Source organism: Hemitrygon akajei, chromosome 11 (genome assembly GCF_048418815.1).
Source record: "Hemitrygon akajei chromosome 11, sHemAka1.3, whole genome shotgun sequence".
Classification (NCBI taxonomy): domain Eukaryota; kingdom Metazoa; phylum Chordata; class Chondrichthyes; order Myliobatiformes; family Dasyatidae; genus Hemitrygon; species Hemitrygon akajei.
This window is the reverse complement of record NC_133134.1, coordinates 112,274,628-112,295,252: the sequence shown is the minus strand read 5'-3', so window position 1 is coordinate 112,295,252 and position 20,625 is coordinate 112,274,628. Positions and strand designations below refer to the sequence as shown.

Here is a 20,625-nt window from a genome sequence, read left to right as displayed (position 1 = left end):
ATGTCAGGCCAACTAAAGGCTAGTTTCCATTTGAGTTAACATCAGGCCAGTTGTGTTTAGCATTATCATTGTCAGAAACCTTGTTTCACACAGATGTCAACTGCCCCACTCCTACTAATGGCCAAGGAGCATGAGAAACCTCAAGGAAATGACAACCAAGTGACCACCCAACATAGGAAACACGTACCAAGAGCGTGAGCAGCTGTTCCAGCAAAGAGCTGGACGCTCCCTCCATCACAGTCCTCTTACACTGTTTTGGTATCATAGCAACCAATATAGAGCTTGAAGCAGGGCCAGGAGTTACCTGCCTGTGTACTTACAACGAAATGCTTGACGAACATCCATCACGCATTAGACATAATATTTTGGATATAAATGGAAAATAATCTTGAGGAGCGAGGCTGCTTTAAGCTGGTGTTGTAATGCAATGCCGGGAGATGCTGACGCTGAACTGGGAGCATTTTGTTAGCTGATGTGCACTGTCTCTGTATGGCTACATTTTATTCTGCACTCTGTTACAGTTTTGTGCTGCCCCAATGCATTGTGGAATGAACTGATCCGTATAAACTGCATGCAAGGCAAGACATGTGACAATTCAATTCCTAAATATGGCACACTGTCTCTCTGAACAACTTTACAGCCCAGAAACTGATCCACACTGTCATACTCACCTACACTAATCCTATTGACCAGCAATTGCACTGTGGCCTTCTCTGCATTAGTGATTCAAGTGCTTAAATGTTGTGAGAATCTCCATATCTACTACCCTCAGTAGATTCCAGATTTCAAACCCCCTGGGTGAGAAAGTTCTTCCTGAGGTCCTCCCTTACCTTTAAACTACAAGTGGTCAAGTCCCTCCTAGCCAGCATCCCCAAATCAATGTCACTTACCCGATCATCACAGTGGGTCAATTGGCAGTCTCTTCTATAGTCCAGGATAATGCTGTGAGATCCTTCATGACTGTGCAGCCCTAAAGTTGTGAAAGCGCAGGATAAATACATCTTTTCTTCACGCCATGCTGCAGTTAATCAAGTGACACTACTGCTTTTCGAAACGCGTTTTGAACAATTACTAAATTGCAAAGGTTACTTGGATTAATGAGCAGTGAAGTTGCTGTTGTGTAAAATGGAGCTTGGCCATGCCTATTGTGTGCACACAGCTCATTTACATGGTAATTCATGAACGAGAGCCAACTTGTTGCACACTAAATCATCCGGGGTCCACTGGTTAATTACTTTGCATCAGGATTCAGATGTCAGCCACTTGAGTTATAAAAACCGAACTTCATCTGCATAATGCGTCACCTTCAACTGGGACGCTGCCCAAGATCAGATAGAAATTGTTTCCCAGAGGAAAGGCAGACTAAGCTTGTGTCTGCCTCATTAACGTCAGGTACTCCCACGCTACACAGGAAAGGAGCGATGAAACCTCTTCATTATTGTCACACCAGAAGCATGGGGGCTACCTGAAATGACTTATTTTTCAGTTGATGGGAAGCAGCCAGTGATGTTATGGTCCTGTCTGTAAAAGTCAGAGTCAGAATCAGGTTTATTATCACTAACATATGTCATGAAATTTGTTGTTTTGTGGCAACAATACAGTGCAAGACATAAAAATTACTGTAAGCTACAATAAAAAATAAACTAAATAAATGTTGCTAAAGAGGAATAGTGAAGTGTGGAATAAAGAGACTGGTAAGAACACTGAAAGCTATCCAGTGAGCGTCAGTTCAATGAGAGAGGTCGGAGGAGAGTGGCCAGGCAGGTTCGAGATGACACGAAGGTGACAGTAACTCAAATAACCAGCAGTGGAGTGCTGGGGAGTACCTCTGAGTGAACACCATGTTGAACCTTGAAGTGGATGGGCTACGGCAACAGAAGTCCAGGAACGTATAGTCAGTGGCCACTTTGTTAGATACCTCCTGTACCTAATAAAGTGGCCTTTGTGTGTACGTTAGCGACAACTCAGCTGATCTCGGTTCTGCTCTGATGGTTCTCGTTTTCTCTGAGTGCTTCACAAACAGACTGGAGATTGGAATTGGGTGCAGTTACGTATATTGCCTCGTAATACCCGCAGGAAAGATTTCCGCCCCTTCTCAGTGCCCGAGACCAGGGTTCAGTCCTGGCCCATATGGAGCTTGCACGTGCTTCCTGTAACTGCTCAGGTTTCTCCCCCAGGTAGTTTGGTTTCCTCCCACATCCGAAAGACATGCAGGTTGGTTCGTTGATTAGCCTGGTGAGTAATAGAGTCTGGGGAGATTATGGGTATGTGAGGAGAATAAATATTGGGATTAAGGGAGAATTAATAAAAATAGCTGGTTGCTGGCTGTTGTGGAACAGCCTGTTCCACTGTTCAATCTCCTTATGACTCCATGCCTGAGGCCACTCTGACTCCCAATATCACATTTCCCTTTAAACTGGAGGCAGCCCCAGGGAACGGGGTTGCTAAGGCCGAACTATGATTGAATATGCACTCTCTGTGGCGGTGGGTGGGGTAAGCAGTTGGAAACCAGTCTTCCATCCGCCTGCAGATTCTACACAGGACTTCCTAGTTTTCTTCAGTGAGGGGAAAGTGTGTTTGGCAGCCTGAGTAAAAGGGAAGGGTGAGTGGGGTTGGGTTGGAGTGGGGGGGGGGGGGTGTAGTGTGTGCAAGGGGAGGTTGGCCCCAGACCCTTCAATGAGGATGAGGACAGTTTTCTGTTTCTTCAGTTCTCTCCTGCCATGGCGAACAACCTGCCATTCCCTCATGCCCCATCTAAACCCCATCTGCCATCTTCTTTCTTGCCTTTCCCTATATTCATGGAGTTATGTAGCATGCAAGTTCAAACTCTTGGCTCCTTCTTCACAGCTCTGCTTTCCTACCAGTTCCCGTTGACTGTTAACTTGCTGCAATGCACCCTGTTAATTTGCTCTACTGTACCCTATCCTTTCAAAGAGTTATCACTATAAACCATGAACAAATGAGCCCAGTTCTGATCTTGGTGGTCTAGGTTTTTGCAAATAAAACGGTGAAGATGTTTTTTTTTCCCTCTCAAAAGCCATGGCAACTCATTTATTGAACACCAAAAACTAAACACAAGAGCACTCTAAAAATCCTTACGAAACAATGCCAGCACGCCCGACCAGTCACTTAATGCGAAACCCAAACTCTAGGACAGTGGTTGTGAATTATATACATTTCTCTCAATTATGTTACCCAACACAGGGGCCCCAGAATTCACTAAAACTGGCATTGTGAGCCTGTCTGGAGCTCAGATGAGACCCCCGGCTCGGGTCCTGTCTTCCAAGGGTAGAGGAACCGCAGGTGCCTCTGGCTCACCCAGGGGTGTGTTGACACACTCATGCTCATGTTAGATAGATTGATAGATACTCTATTGATCCCAAAGGAAACTGGAGTGTCACAATGGGATTACAAGTGCATAGATATAAGTTTTAGAGGAGAAGTACAAAGATTAAAAAATAAGTTACATCAAACAGGGGATGACAGGGGAATACAGCAAAATACTCCAAATCTTGGTGGGCCAGTTTAAGTCTATCCATCAATGAGAGGCATTGACCGTGTGGATAGTCAGAGGCTTTTCCCCAGAGCTGAAATGGCTAGCACGAGAGGGCACAGTTTCAAGGTGCTTGGAAGTAGGTACAGAGGAGATGACAGGGGTAAGTTTTTACGTAGAGTGTTGTGAGTGTGTGGAATGGGCTGCCAGTGGCGGTGGTGGAGACGGAAACAATAGGGACTCCTGGATGGCTACATGGAGCTTAGTAAAATAGAGGGGTATGTGTAAGCCTAGGTAGTTCTAAGGTAGAGACATGTTTGGCACAGCTTTGTGGGCCAAAAGGCCTGTATTGTGCTGTAGGTTTTTCTATGTTTCTAAAATACGTTTAGGCTTATCCCTCTTATCTATGATAAGAGTCTTTTCTCCCCATTCCAAAATGTGGAACAGGCCATCATAAGGGGGCCTGAGGGAATGTTGGTGTGCATCATGGCAGATGAACACAAACAAGGCGGACTGCAGGTCAACAGGAGCCCAAGAGTGTTGCACGCCACGATGGGAGGTAGGAATACGTGAAAAGGAATTGAATTGACTGAGGAGGGTGGAACGCTGTTGAGAGGCTGCCCAGGCGGTCGAGCATCAGGAATGAAATCACTTGGCACTCATAACGGCTGTCCGTATACCACATCAGCCACAGATGACAGCAGGCCCTCTTTTGGAGCTGAGCCCCAGCGGGTTCCTATGGGAGATGGTCATGCCAACACTCACCATTCAGGGAAGCCCTCAGCAGCCTTTAAGGAGCTGAAACCTCTCACATTGAACTGTGGGTGAATACACTGTGGTGTGATGTAGCCTAATGCCAAGGTTCTGGACCATAGCAGCTCAGAGGTCTGAAGTGAATTGGGGGCCAAGGTCAAACCGTCGCTCAGCGACCTCATTAGGTAGCAATGGCGCCTGAACATGACGGTTAATTTTTGCCCCAATGGCACTTCACACAGGCTGCAGTCCAATCACACACGTCCTTTCTGAGGCTATGCCAAAAAAACTTCAGAGCAACCAATTTCTGTGAGGCCCTCTGGCCCACATGCAAGAGGCCATATATGGACTTGAAAACAGTCCGTCTCCAGGTTGGGGCACAATGGGGTGAGGGTGAGCCTCCCTGAACTTAGTCAGCCAACAGCAGGGCCATGACTGTTGTCTGGTAGGCCTGGTCCTCTGGGTCAGTTGCTTGGCTGGCTGCCATGCCAGCATAGTCACACGAGCATGGCCTCAATGGCATTATTTTGCCCCTTGATATGCTGTTTGGTAGGGTTACATTAGAAAGAGCTTGTTTGGTTTCATCAGACGCCCTGGCCATGTCTGTTGACCAGTCAAGCATGTGATTAGGGATATTATACAGGGGGAGCATAAGTTCAGCAGCTCACGGAAAGAAGGGGTGACAGAAATTTACCCTGCCTAAAAACTCCTGTAGTTTTTTAGTAGTGCTGGGCAGTGGGAAATCCATAATAGAGACTAACTTTGATGGGACGAGTTTCTCACCTTCTGTGGAGTGCGATGGCTGATAAATTCAATGGTTGACGACACAAACTGGCATTTAGCTGAGTTAATGATCAATCCATGTTGGCTTAAGTGCTCGAAAAGTGTGCAGAGATGAGCTACGTGTTCAGATTTGGATTGACTGGTGACAAGTTTGTCATCCAGGTTAACAAAAAGAAAATGTAAGTTGGTGCTGCATTTTTCAGTCCAAATGGCATGCGCGAGAACTCAAAAAGGCTTAATGGGGCTATCACAGCTGTTCGGGGAATGTCTTCCGAACTAGATCGACTCTGGAAAAAATTAACTTTCCAGCTAAGTGTGCTGAAAAGTCTTGGATGTGTGGGACTAGATAACGATCAGGAGTGGTGGCCTCGTTAAGGTGTGGGTAATCATCACATCGGTGGCAACCACCTTCAGACTTAGGAAATCTATGCAGGGGTAAAGCCCAGGAGCTAATTGACCGGCGTACCATGCTGGTTTTTCCACATTGGCAAAGTCAGCCTTCACGGTTGCCAGCTTTTCTGGATCCAGTCTACGTGTGCGTGCAAGGACTAGCAGGCCAGAATGTGCTACTTGACCCTTTTTTTTGACGGTTGTGAAGAACACGGGCTTGGCGAGATCTGGGCATTCACCCAGCAGTCAAGTTAACTCATTTGCAGTGGTGCATGTTCTTCACAGAGTCATTGTAGGGAACTTATTGGGGAAGCAGGGTAACAACCCAAAGTGTTTGACATCCACAAGCTAGCAGTTCTTAAGATCAACTAATAGTCCTTGGGCACACAGGAGATTTGCACTGAGCAGAGATCTAACCACTTTAGCCAGGACGAAGTCCCATGTGCAACGTTGCCCACTAAAGCAGAGCGTCACTCCCGGCAGCTGGAACCCACGGTGTTCACAGACCTCTGCTGTCCCAATATGTTGGCACTGTCGACGCTGCAAGGAGGTTGGCACTTCCTAGTATTCCTACCAAAGCAAACATGGTAAAAACCCAGGCCCAGCATCGTCTGTTCTGCAGCTGCAGGTGTCCTTATGTTGAGGGATTGGCTAACTGGGCCTATTGAGGTAGAGGAAGGGAGAGGAATGATGCATCACTGCCCAGCTGAGTGGAGACTATCAGACATTTGGGCAAGCTCCCTAGAGTCCTTCACGGGTGCATTAGTGTGGGCTATGTGAACTTGTTCAGGCATTTGCTGCATTAAACATTCTTTTAATATAAAATAAAGATGGTGATTTCCCAGGAGAGACAGCATATGGTCCATTAGCTCTAAGGGATGAACATCGTCGAGGGTGGACATGGACAGCAACTGTTTGGTGCTTTCAGACTCTGATAGTCCAAGAGTCTGTAAAAGGTGAGTTTTCAGCGATTGGTATTTATCGTGTTCAGGTGGGTGTCCCAGCAGATTCATCACTCTCACAACCATGGAGTTGATGTGCGTTGCTAGCACATAGAAATATTTGGTGTTGTTGACGGAGATTTCTCAAAACACGAATTGAGCCTCAGCTGGTACGAACCAAGCAATGGCATTTTGCTCCCAAAACTCTGGCAGCTTCAAAGCGACCATAGTGGCTGACATGTTCAATAACTTTGGAATTGCCCTAGAGCATTGGGGTCACCACAGTAGGTTTTCACAAATGAAACGGCAGGGACATTTTATGTTTCAGAAAAGCTGTAGCTACTCATTTACGGGACTCATTTGGCAACTCTAAAGCACATTAAAGCACATTTACATAACAACATCATCATGTCCGACCAGACTTTTAAAGTGAAACCCCAACTCAATGTCGGTCGTTGTGAATACGTACATTTCTCCCAGTCACGTTACCCTACAGTGGCACCACACTGGGGGTAACCTGCCAAGCTTAAAATGACCCATTTATTCCAACTCCCTGCTTTAACTGATGTTGTATCTATACATTGAATGCAGTAAGGGTGGCAAAGACCAGATAGCTTATTATTCAGCTGCCTGATTCCACTGTGGTGCCTTGTTGTCCAGCCCAGGAGCCAGGCATTATGGGCTTCACATTTGAGCAGCTTAGAACAAGTGTTTAACTTTCTAACAGCCTTCTGCCTCAGAAGTAGGTTTGATAGCACCAAGCCACACACACAAAATGCTGGAGGAACTCAACAGGCTAAGCAACATCTTTGGAAAAAAATACAGTCAGTGTTTTGGGCTGAGACCCTTCGGCAGGACACTGATAGTCCTCTCCCACCCCCCCATCCTCATCACATTCTACAGGGGTTGTATTGAGAGCATCCTGAGCAGCTGCATCACTGCCTGGTTCGGAAATTGCACCATCTCGGATCGCAAGATCCTGCAGCGGATAGTGAGGTCAGCTGTGAAGATCATTGGGGTCTCTTTTCCTGCCATCATGGACATTTACACTACCACGCTGCATCCGCAAAGGAAACAGCATTATGAAGGACCCCAAGCACCCCTCATACAATCTCTTCTCCCTCCTGCCGTCTGGGAAAAGGCTCCGAAGCATTCGGGCTCTCACGACCAGACAATATAACAGTTTCTTCCCCCAGGCTATCAGACTCATTTTCACTATGCACTGTACCAGCAGTTATGGTCGAAATGACAATAAAAGTTAACTTGACTTGACTTGACTTGATAGCACTGAGCCAGGCTTGCTATTGAACTGTGGGTGGTTGGCGTTGGGGGGGTCGCAAAGTTTGTATAGGCAGGCTTCTGAAGCAGGATTGGACACTGCACCTGATTAGTCTCATTTCAGACCTCATTCTGACAGTCACTGATTGTGGTTCTTTACATCTGTTCCATTTCAGTCGGAGCAATGATAATCTATAATCTGAACACACAGCTCTGCATAAAATAACCAATATTCTCCAAGCTTTTATTGAGGAAAGAAGCTGTACTCTCGTCGATTTTAAGCTCTCTGAAAGTATCTCATTGTCTAACACTTAATTATCTCACTGTGGTCAACTCTCCGGACTCTCTTGTTTCTTTTAAAGCCTTCAGTAAAGGTATTTCTTCAGGGTGCATACACGCTACTGCAGGTAGTAGAGTGACTGTCCCATGGTGTTGGAGACCAGTGTTCCATCCTGATCTCAGCTTCGGCCTGTGAGCTTCCTCCCACATCCCAAAGATGAGCAGGTTGGTAGGTAAAATTAGCCAGTGCAACCTCTCCCTGGTGTGCGGGTGAGTGGTAAAGTCGGGAGGAGATGATGGGAATGTGGAGGGAAGAAAATGGGATTGATGGTCTTTGTGAAGGGTGAGCTAAAAGTCCTGATTATATTCTGTATAGCTCTCTGATATGCAGCAAAACACCTGGATCTTGCAAATCCTTTCACCAGTCAACAGGCAGAGAAGAGCTTTGATTGGTTGCTGCGCAGCCCGAATTCTATCCAATTGGCTGAATTTCCCACCTACTGTCTGGGGGAAGGGTTGAGGAGGGCCCATTCCAAGTGAATCCAGTGATGCATTTAGAAAAATGGGTTTCAGGAGCACACGGAGGCATCACAAAAAAGACAGAGATTACTATTTCCCTCTTTCATTGATGGTTAATTTACTTAGAGTCACGGAGTCAAACTGCACAGAAACAGACCCTGCGCCCATCAGGTCCATGCTGAACATCAAGTACCCATCTATACTGATCCAGCACTTGGTCTACATCCAGCTGGGCCTTGGAGATTCAAGTGTTCATCTTAAACACTGCAGGCGTGTCTGCCCTCGCAGCACATTCCGGATTGTAATCACCCTGCACACCTCTTCTTACCTTGAACCTCTGTCCTCTACTTACAGACACCTCTGCCAAGGGGTAGTAAAGATTATTACTGAGTACCCAATCTATGGCCCTCATGACCTTGAGCAGAAGAACACTGGAAGATAGGAGCGGGGCAGGCCGCTCAGCTCCTCCAGCCAGCCCTGCTCATGGTTGATTCATGCTGTCCTCATCGCCTCTTCCAGTTCCAGTCCTCCAGTTCCCTATGACCTTCCTCCAGCCTCTGGGGCAGAGGATTCCAGGGATTCACTGGAGGTGGTGGCGAAGGTCAAAGCCCACTGTCTACAGGCCCAACTTTGTGACTGCTGGAGGCCTATCCGGAGATGAAACGATTGCATGTGTTTGTGGGTGTGAGGGAGGAACGGGGCTTGTTTTTGCTGTTGCTGCTTGTTGCTTGTCGTGTTCTGTGTTGTTCTGCTGAGCATTGTAGGCATGTTACGCTGGAATGTGTAGCGACACTTGGGGCTGCCCCCAGTACACCCTCAGATGTGTTGGTTGTTAAGGCAAATTACGCATTTCACTGAATGCTTCAATATAAATAATACAAATAATCTTGAGTCAGACAATCCCTTTATCCCTGGTGAATCTCTTCTCGACTCTCTCCACTTCTATTCTATCTATTTGGCAGGTCAGGGGACCAAACTGCCAAAGTCAAAGCAAAAGTCAGATTTACTGCAGCGTCAAAGGCACATGGCTTCAGCTACGGTACAGTCACAAGAAAACGGAACTAAATGGAAACCTTTCATTCTAATTGTGTCATTTCTTGTAAAAATTGTGTGTAGTTATCTAACCGGGTACAATTAGAAGAAAAGAAAGCCAAGTGCATGGTGTTCCAGCTTTACATCTAGAGGAAAGCCCCCCATTCTTAATCTCTAGTGCTTTCCATTAAAGGCCAGAAGGGTTTTCCCCTCTATAGATCTCCCAGGTATTTGAGGGAACCAAGGATCCAGAAGAAGTAGTTCAGTGTTAATCAAGAAATGATGAATTGGAAACTATTGGGTATGAAGTATGGCAAATGCCCAGGTCTGATGAGCACCATCCTGGAGCACTGAAGGACGTGACCCCGGAAACGGAGTGTTCAAAACACCAGGATATGCAGCTGCACTTGGCACTGCTGTTAGCTGAGAATTACTACCTTTAATAAAGGAAGTTTTGTGACAGACCTGCCTCCACTGTTAAACACAAGCAACAGGCACAATATTAGCATTGAAGGTGGGGCGAAGTTAAGTTGGCGCTAAACGGCGACTCCTTTGTTTGCATTTTCGGAAACAGCTCTGTTTCTATCTTTGAAATCTCTGTTTTCCCTTTTTGAGGTTCTTTTGAAGACCCTGACCTGGAGTTACACGCTGACTTTGGTTCTTTGCGGGAATGGGACCTGCTCTCAGGGCCTCACGCCGGCCGCTTTTTGATATCCCAAGGATGCAGCCTGGAAGACTAGCGCACTTTCCGGGTTCCGGATATTTGTGACTCTGGAGACGGGCTGATTCTAGGCCAGTGCCCCTGACTGAAGCATCATGGGAGAACACAGAACATCGGGAGCAGTGGGTTGTGTGTCCAGAGATCTGCACATTTTTGGTGCCGACTCTCCGGGTGCAGAGCTCAGAAAAAGCGACGCCAGAGACTTTTAACATCGTAAATCAGCGAGTTGTACGTTATGTTTCTCCTCTCACTGTGAAACGGGGACACCTCTTTTTTCCTTATTAGGGAGAGAGAGAGAGAGCCTGTGGTATGTCGAAATATCGGGTGAACAAGTTGTCTTTGGGGTACTGCAAAGTCTGTGTGTTTATTGATGCTTTGCTGCACGCTTGAGTGCTCGGTGGAGGGTGCTGATGCTTTTTTGCTGGTGGGGGTGGGAGGGGGCATTACCTCGCTGCTTCCTGTGCACGGGAGGGGAAGTTAGGTGGGGGGCTTTGGGGTTCTAATGTTTTAACTGCCATTCATTCTTTGGGGCACTCCTCTGTTTTCATGGATGTTTGTGAAGAAAAGAATTTCAGGATGTATAGTGTATACATTTCTCTGACACTAAATGCACCTATTAAACCCACTGAAGATGAGACATTGCAGCTCAAATGTGTATCAGGACAATGATCAAAAGAGAAGAAAGTATAGAACGGGTCTCTCCAGGTGCAGCAGTGACTGTGGTGTGTAGTGGAATCTATGGATGTGCCAGGGAGCTCAAGAGGTATGAGTTGTCAGCAGTACATAGAATGGGTGGAAATGTTCCTGAGGGAGAACAATATGGAGGCCTCAGTGGAAGTCACAGGGCAGTGGTGATGAGAGAGGAGGAGAACAGATTTATCTCTGGCTGGAGACACATGAGGCACTGGTGAGTGTGCCAGCACCACGGAGCACAGCTCAGGTTTTGTATAAGGACATGATGATGAGCCAGAAGGATATTTGTAAGTCTGATCCCATGTCAGAGGGTTGGGAGCGAAAGTTTGGCATGGACATCCAGGGGCCAGAGGGCATGTGGTTAGGCTGGAGCTACCAGCAAGAAGGCACACTTACTGTCCTGATGGAAGGTCCAGCTCGAAATGTCACTTGTTTATTCTTCTCCATAGATGCAGCCTGATCTGCTGACTTCCTCCAACGTTCTGTGCATGCTGCTCTGGATTTCCAGCATCTGCAGAATCTCTTCAAGTTCACGTTCAATTTCAAGTTTATTATCATTCAACCATATACGTGCATGCCACCAAATGAAACAACATCCCTCTGGACCAAATTGCACAACATAGTACATATAACTCATAGGACACATAAAGTAATATTGCCACAAATAAATGAACAAATAAGAAGGTGCATTTATGACACGTTAAAAATGAGGCAGTAGAATGCTACTGGCACTTCATACGTGATGAGACCTGGGCGGTGGCAGGGATTTCATTAGCCTCACAGCCTGGGGGAAGAAGTTGCTTCCCATCCTAAAAGTCTTTGCCCTCATACTATGTGCCTCCTGCCTGATGGTAAGGGGGTCAAAGAGATTGTTGGAAGGATGGGAGGGATCAATGTTTACAACTGACAGATGTATTGAATCCAGGATCGCTAAGTGTGTGGACAAATGAAGAGGAGAATGTGGACACGAGCGGTTGGTACACGCCACTGAGTGATTGGGGCAGGGTGTAGTATGGAGGCAATGCATAAACTAGTGAGGGACTTTCACACTGCAGAAATTCTAAGGGACGAGGAGAGAAAGCGATGGCATTCAACCCCAAAATATATGAGGCTAGATTTTCCATTGGTCTTAATCTGTGCAAAGCAACTGCCAGCTCTTTTTCCAAATGTAGATTCCCAGTGATTTCTCTAAATTTCTATTTTTCCCTGCAGGTGTGGGAAATAGACAACCACCTCATCCTTTGGAAAAGATGAGGTTGCATGTTGAGGTGAATTCTTAACCTCACAACCTATCTTCATGGCCTTGCCTTTCCCTGTAACTGTTGGACTGTCTTTTACATTCCCTTCTTGCTTTTCCCTTTACTCGAGGTACTGATCTGTATGCAAAACAAAGTTTCTCACTGTACCTCAGTAGCTGTGGCAATAATAAACCAATGATTGATTATGAAAATCCTTGCTTGACGCTGCACCTCCCCATTGGCCAGCTTGGGTCCTTGTCACAGTCCACTGATTAACCTGTCTTCACTTCTCTGTCAGGTATCCCTGCACCCTGTAATGCGTGTCCACGCTGTGCTCTACCGTGTTACACCCTGCAGGTACAGCCACACCCTCTCCTGCTGCTGAATCTGAGGAGGACAAGACACTTAAAGGCAGAGGTTGATCATTCATTCCTTTGTTATATGTCGTGTCCTATGACGTAGGCTGTCAGGGTCTTTCCGTGACCATAATTGTTCTTGGCAAATTTTGCCATTGCATTTTTCTGGGCAGTGTCTTTACAAGATGGGTGACTCCAGCCATTATCAATGCTGCTCCGAAGTATTCTGCCTGGTGTCAGTGGTCATATAACCGGGACTTGTGTTACTTAATTAGTGAGGTTGTCAAAGGTTACAGGGAGAAGGCAGAAGGATGGAGTTGAGAGGGAAAATAATCATTCATGGTTGAATGGCAGGGCAGACTCATTGGGGCAAATGGCCTAATTCTGCTCCTATGTTTTATGATGCCAGCTGGTGATACCTTTCACCTCACATTATTTGCAACCGGAAGAAAAAGATGGCATCAGCAAATAACGTGACCAAGGGCAACATCCTCCAGACGGTTCATTAAACTACTTCTTTCACTTCTTTTACGCCTTTTTCTTTCAAATGTGGTTCTGCTACTGTTGGAGCCTGTGTTTTACATGTTGGTGGTGTGTTTTACATGTTGGAGCCTGTGTTTTACATGTTGGTGGTGTGTTTTACATGTTGGAGCCTGTGTTTTACATGTTGGTGGTGTGTTTTACATGTTGGAGCCTGTGTTTTACATGTTGGTGGTGTGTTTACAGGCTGATTGAGCGATCTGGCACTTTGCTGTCTCTGAGAGTGTTCTGTGAGGCTACGAAGGAAGTGTGTGGCCTTGAAGCCAAGAAGCCTGGAGGAAGAGTGCAAGCCCATGGTCGACTCCATTTCTCACTGATTAAAGCACCAAGGAAGATTGAAATCATCAAAGTGAGTACAGAAGGCGAGCAGGCATCCAGTGCAGTCTACAGGCATTACTGCCAGAGGAAGGTGCTTGTGTGTGACGCTCTCTCTCTCTCTCACTCCCATTTGCTGCTCTCAAAGGAAGGTTCCTGTGTTGGAATGGTCACTCTCTCTCTCGGCTGTCAGAGGATGGTGCTGGAGTCCCGGTTCGTGGGCAAGGTTTAATCAATGCAGTTATTGTTCTGACTCTGAAGTTCACGTACTGGTGTGTTCCTGGTTTCTGGTCACTCCTTTTCTTCGTTGCTATTTAGGGCGATTTCTGAATGGGGCAGACTGAGCTGAGATGAATATAACTGGACTCTAGTGTTTTATATTCTGTGTTTTTCGCTTGATTCCTTTTGTTGCCATTCGCACGATTTGATCTTTTTTTTGCATGTGAGGGGAGAGGTTTGATGTTTTACTTTGAACAGTTTCCATGGTTTTTTGATTTGTGGCTGTTTCTGGGAAGATGAATCTCAGGGTTGTATACTGCTTACATACCTTGATAATAAATGTACTTTGAAACTTGGAATCTTTGTTTCTTTCCTCTTTTTCACAGCAGGCATTGTTAGCATAGAGTTAGTCTGACTAACAACAGTAACATGATCAAAGACCAAAGCCTTCAGAAAAACTTTTCAAGTAATTGCCAATTAGAGGACTAGTTACTAATTGAATGGATGATCATACCCCCAACTGTGTATTAATTTCCGCTCTTGTACACTGTCTGTGGACTGAAATGAACACGAAGTTAACCAGATGCGGTGCATCTGGGTGTGTGCATCAGTACAATGATTGCAACAAAATCTCTTGGATAACAGAGGTCAAACCCAGAAGAAGGAAGTACCTCGCAGTATGCTCACCCACTGTCTGATTCTTCTGGAGTTGCTGAGATCTGAACACAAATGAGAATGTGTGTGTGTGTGTGTGTGTGTGTGTGTGTGTGTGTGTGTGTGTGTGTGTGTGTGTGTGTGTGTGTGTGTGTGTGTTCGCGTGTGTGTGTGTGTGTGGTGTGTGTGCGTGTGTGCGTGCGTGTGTGCGTGTGTGCGTGTGTGCGTGTGTGTGTGAGAGTGTGTGTGTGTGCGCGCGTGTGTGTGTGTGTATGTGTGTGTGTGTGTGTGTGTGCGTGTGTGTGTGTGCGTGTGTGTGTGTGTGTGTGTGTGTGTGTGTGTGTGTGTGTGTGCGCTGTATAGTCAGCAAAGATCTCACCGTTAATGGAGTGGATGTTGTCATCGGATTCCAATAGACAACTGAAGAAGAAGAAGAAGTGTGTGTGTGCGTGTGTGCGCTTTGTGTGATGTACGTGAGTGTGAATGTGTACGTTAGAGTACTTTTGCACCTGTTTTTATGGAGGTGCATGCGCATCTTTGATTATGTTGTCGGCTTTCTCAAGGCAACAGAATATGTGGACACATACAATGGAAAGAAGGCTTATTTCATTAAAGTATTCTCATGTTATTCTTTGTGTTACAGCCTTCTTGCTATGCAAAGCAGTCTGTACTTGCAACTGTGCAACAAAGTGAAAACATTGAGGTCACCTATGTGACCCAGAGATTGTGAAAGGGGCTACATAAAATGCAAGTCTGTCATTAAACTGACAACACACACCTCATAACCTTCTCCAAGGCTACAATGACCTCCAAGATGACCTAACTGACCTTACAGTTAGATAACTTCACCCCTTCCACAGGGATATCATTAGAACAACATGCACTGGAATTTGTACTAGATCATACCCTATCCTTGGGGGGCAGTGTTCATAATATGACAGAATTCACCCTGCAATTTGAGAGGGAGAAGCTAAAGTCAAATGTATTAGTGTTACAGTGAGTAAAGGGAATTTCAAAGGCATGAGAGAGGAGCTGTGAAAGGGGACATTAGCAGGGCTGATGGCAGAACAGCAATGGCTGGAGTTTCTGGGGGCAATTTGGAAGGTGCAGGATATTTACATCCAAAAGATGAAGAAGTATTCTAAAGGGAGGATGAGGGAACAATGACTGACATTGGAAGTCAAAGACAGCATACAAGCAAATGAGAGGGCATATGATATAGCATAAATTAGTTGGGAGACAGTGGATTGGGAAACTTTTAAAAACCAACAGAAGGCAACTAAAAAAGCCATAAGGAGAGAAAAAGTGAAATATGAAGGTAAGCTAGCCAATAATATCAAAGCAGATACCAAAAGATTTTCCAGTTATATGAAGTGTAAAAGAGAGGCGAGAGTGGATATCGAACTGCTGGAAAATGATGCTGGAGAGTTGTAATGGGGGACAAGGAAATGGCAGATGAACATAATAAATATTTTGCATCAGTCTTCACTGTAGAAGACACTAGCAGTATGCCAGAAATTTGACAGTGTTAAGAGACAGAAACAGGTGCAGTTGCTATTACTAAGGAGAAAATGCTTAGGAAGCTGAAAAAATAATACTAATCAATTAATCAATCAATCAATTACTGTATATAATGAATAGATTAAAAATCATGCAAAAACAGAAATAATATATATTAAAAAAGGGAGGTAGCGTTCACAGGTTCATTGTCCATTTAGGAATCGGATGGCAGAGGGGAAGAAGCTGTTCCTGAATCGCTGAGTGAGTGCCTTCAGGCTTCTGTACCTCCTACCTGATAGTAACAGTGAGAAAAGGACATGCCCTGGGTGCTGGAGGTCCTTATAATGGATGCGGCCTTTCTGAGACACTGCTCCTTAAAGATGTCCTGAGTACTTTGTAGGCTAGTACCCAAGGTGGAGCCAACTAGATTCCTGACCCTCTGCAGCTTCTTTCGGTTCTGTGCAGTAGCCTCTCCATATCAGACAGTGATGCAGCCTGTCAGAATGCTCTCCACGGTACATCTACAGAAGTCCTACACGCCAAGAAAAGAAGTCATAGACTGTTCATCCTCTCCCCCTATAATCCAGACCCTCTAGTCCTGACAATATCCTTGTAAATCCTTCCTGCACTCTTTCCACCTTAGTGGCATCCCTCTTATAACAGGCCAACCAAAACTGAATGCAGAGCTCCAAATGTGGCCTCACCATCAGCTTTGAGGCCGAGAAACAGCTAAGCTCATCATCCCACCTGTGCCTTGCCTGACATTCACCCAGCAAGCTGCATCAGCAGAGGGATTCTCTGAACATTATCCTACAATGGGAGCTGGGGGCAAAAATATTCTGATGTATTAACCCTCCCGCACGCACCCCCATCACTACTTGGGACATCCTAAGGTTGGGAACCATTGATAGGGCCATCCTCTTTTTCATCACCAGTGGGCCAAAGCATCTTAAATCCTTTTTCTAAAGATTGAGGGCTGAGAAATAAGTGTCTGCAATATTTCCACTAGGTTGGAATCAACTTAAAAACTTTCATTATTTAATGTCAGTCAGCAGTAATAGAACTGTCTAAAATAAGGTGGTCAAATGAAAGGTGACAATCTGTAATTATAATGCAGAAAAGGTTGTATTACAATTGTGTAAACATATTTAGAAATGATGGAAAGAGATGAGCATGACTGGTGATGGCCAGTCAGGTGTGGGGTTCTTGAAGTGCATCTGAAAGTCGAAGCACGTGCCATGTGTAAAATGGAGTGAGCCTGGTACCACTTGGGGAAGGTCCGAACACCTTCCTACAATCCACTCTGATAATCAGAGCCACTGGGCACTACTTTAAACAAGCTTTCCTACAACAGATAGCACCAAACCCATTCAACAGTCTCTTAGCAGTTTATAACATTTCAGAATCAGAATCAGGTTTAATATCACCAGCTTATGTCGTGAAATTTATTGACTTATATATGTTATTTCATTCCTGTGCACCCCAATGCCAGTTAAAACTCTCTCATGGTACATCTGTAGAAATTTGTGAGTGTCTTTGGTGACATACCAAATCTCATCAGACTCCTATTGAAATATAGCGGCTGTCGTGACTTCTTTGTAGCTGCATTGATACATTGGGAAATTATTCTGTGGATCCATGGCAGGTTGACAGGCTGGCAAATTAATTGGAAATCTTGATACAGCTGACATGTCCTGACAAACCTTCCAGTGTCATTTGTTATTATTGATAATTAAAACTGGACTGCAAAGATTTTCGGAATGGTTGTATTTATTTTTTTATTTAGATGAACAGGCGTGTCTAGCCCATGAGCCTACACTGCCTAATTACAGCCATGTGAACAATTAACCTACTAACCCGTATGCCTTTCGAATGTGGGAGGAAATCCACACAGTTACAGGGACAACATACAAAGGCTTTACAGTCAATGGCGGGAATTGAACCCAAGTTGTTGCACTGTAATATCATTATGCTAATCACAATGCTACCCTTTCTCTGCTTCTCCCACTTTATCTCCTCCCTCCATCCATCCTTTCTCTCCCTTCTTCCATCTCTCCTTTGCATTTTTTCTTCTTCATTCCTTTCTCCTTTAAACTTTTCTTTTTAAATTTTTTTTTGCTTAGCATAACAAAACTTTCAATTTCTAGATACCTTTACATTTCTTCCCCTCACAGATTTCAGCTATCAGAACACTTCCATCAAAATACAGACGTCACCACAACATCCTATACAAAAGCCCTTAATAGTATAGCAGACAGGTTTACATCCACATACTGCAGAAAAGGTTGCCATGTTTTATGAAAAATATTTGTTTTTGAGTGTACCGTACATGTCAAAAAGTCCAAAGGAATATATTCCATGATTAATTTATGCCAACCAAAAAGTCCAGGGGCCTTATCCAACAAAGTAAAATGTTCTGCATAGAGCCCATCTGACTCCAGATTGCCTCTCAAATTTTAAGACGGGGGTTTCTCCAATGTGATCTAAATATAAAGTAAATACTGGAACTTTCACCCACTGTTTTTGGACTTGTCCCAAACTTCAGGCATACTGGAGTGATATTTTGGGTGAAATGGAAAAGATTCTGAAGATGGAGCTTGAATTGGACCAGTGTCTTTTCTCTTAGGCTTACCCAGCAGTTGTATTATTAATGCACATCTGAAAAAACTTCTTAACATCCTGACTTTTTGTGCGAGGAAGAACATTTTACCTTTAAACTTTTCTAACCTTATGTCCTTTATTCAAGAACTAACACTGCCGGGAAATCACTATTGGAACAGGCCAGGTTTATATATACTGTAGATGGTATTATTATAAATGGGCATCTCAGAATGCAGAGCTAAGATATAACTTTTAATTCCAACATTACATCATGCTATAAAATGGTGATGGGAGTGAATATGCACCCATGTCTTTGAAACTTTCCTCAAAGTTTTGCAAATGACTGTCTCATTATATTGAAAGAAAAGCACAAGGGTAAGTGGATTTCGTGGAGCACAAAATTACCTTTTTGTGCTCCACAAACCAATTCACTTGTCATGGAAATCTTACATTACTCAATTCACTTCTTTTAAATTCAGCTTTCAGGACATGGCCCATTCCTATTTTGCCTTGAGCAACACACACAAAATGCTGGAGGAACTCGGCAGGTCAGGCAGCATCTATGGACAGGAAAAAAGAGTCAACGTTTGAGCTGAGAACCTTCATCAGGACTGGAAAGGACAGGGTAAGAAACCAGAATGTGAAGGAAGGAGTGAAAGCTGGAAGGTGGTTGGTGAGGGGGATGAAGTGAGAAGGTGGGAGTGATAGGTGGAGCAGGTAAAGTCCTAAAGCAGGGGGAGTTTGAAAGGAGAGGGGAGTGGACCATGGGATGAAGGGAAGGAGGAGTCGCACCAGAGGAGGTGATAGGCAGGTGAGCAGAAGAGAAGGGATAAGAGGGGAGGCAGAATGGGGAATGGAAAAGGAGAAAAAGGGAAGGGAGAATAAATTACTTGAAGTTGGAGAAATCAGTGATCATGCCATCATGTTGGAGGCCACCCAGATGGAAAATGAAACATTCCTCCCCCAACCTGAGATTGACCTCATCATGGCAGCAGAGGAGGCTGTAGACCAACCTGTCAGAATGAGTATGGGGAGTGGAATTAAAAGGGTAGGGCATCGAGAAATCCTCCCTGTTGCAGATAAAGCAAAGATGCTCAACAAAGAGGTCCCCTGATCTACGCTAGGTCTCACTGATGTAGAGCAAGCCATGCTGGATGCAGAATTACAGAACATCATCCTTCCCTTGAGAAGGTTGCAGTTCTTGAGCCTCTGCAGTGCTGGCGAAGGTGCTATTGGGGAGGGAGCTCCAGGAGTTAGTCCTAATGACGAAGTTGGCAATCTTGGTAAGGAATTGCATGACACTTTGTAAATGATACACAGCAACATGGTGTGATGCTAATGGAGAGGACAAATCTTGGGGTAGTCATTGGGATGTCCTTCAAGCAGATAGGTTTGCTCTGGATGGTCATCAAGCCATAGAGAGACAGTAGCACAAAAAAAAAATCAGGCCCTTCAGCCCATCTGGTCCATGATGACAAAAATGTCAATCTTAATTAATCCCATTTATCCCCATTTAACCCAGATCCCCTATCCATGTATCTGCCTCCTTATATGCACCACTTTCCATGTGAAAAAGTTACTGCTCAAGCCTCTATTAAAGCTTTCCCCTCTTGTCTTAAATCCATATCTTGGCCTTCACAATCTCATATACTTCTATAAGATCGTCCCTCAGTGTCTTACACTCCGCAGAATAAAGTCCTAGTCTGTTCAAACTTTCTTGATACCTCTCTTGAGTCTGGCAACAGCTTTATGAATCAATGCTGTGCTTTTCCCTGCTTAATAACATCTTTCCATGACAGTGTGGCTAAAACTGAGCACAATTCTCCAGCATCTTGTACAACTGTAGCGTAACGTCCCAGCTTCCATACTCAAAGCCCTGGCTGATCAAGGCCAGTAACTATGTGTTGTTGATTCAGACTCATTTATCACAAGTACATTGAAACATATAGTGAAATGCATCATTTGTGTTAACACCCAAGGGTGTGCTGGTGGGCAGGCTGCAAGTGTTGTCACATATTCTGGCACCGGCATAGCAAACCCATCATGCTTGGCAGAACAACACAGAGCATATCAAGCAGCGAATCTACAACAGAAAAACAAGCCCCATTCCTCCCTCCCAAATGCACAAGCACAGTCCTCTAACCACAGGACAGGCTGTCTTTGGCCTTCAGCAGACTCCATGGATTCATAGACACTGTGTGTCATGAGATTTTTTATTGTTGCTGGACCTCCACTCATCCAGGCCACTGGCCCTATTACCTTCCTGTTGATGGTGGAAAGGCTTTAGGGTAATGGGAGGCAAGTCGCTTATTGCAGGTTA

At 45.0% G+C, this 20,625-nt stretch overlaps 1 protein-coding gene and 1 long non-coding RNA gene across 4 annotated transcripts in view; one reads left to right on the top strand and one right to left on the bottom strand.

Annotated features, from left to right (window-relative positions):
• LOC140735911 (ciliary microtubule inner protein 1-like) overlaps positions 1-1,137 on the bottom strand; it is a 121,704-nt gene extending 120,567 nt beyond the window's left edge. For 2 of the 3 annotated variants that reach the window (XM_073061508.1, XM_073061509.1), the window contains exon 1: positions 891-1,137. Coding sequence is in view for 1 of the 3 variants with exons in the window: in XM_073061511.1 (XP_072917612.1) it covers positions 891-898 (8 nt within the window). In the remaining 2 variants the exon portion in view is untranslated. The remainder of the gene's footprint in view (positions 1-890) is intronic. The other variant, XM_073061511.1, reaches the window with a different exon arrangement.
• A 5,130-nt stretch (positions 1,138-6,267) lies between these two features.
• Positions 6,268-13,909, top strand: LOC140735912 (uncharacterized). The gene is made up of 2 exons (XR_012100834.1): positions 6,268-6,375; positions 13,203-13,909. It is a non-coding gene; the product is annotated as an uncharacterized lncRNA (long non-coding RNA).
• The last annotated feature ends 6,716 nt before the right edge of the window (positions 13,910-20,625 follow it).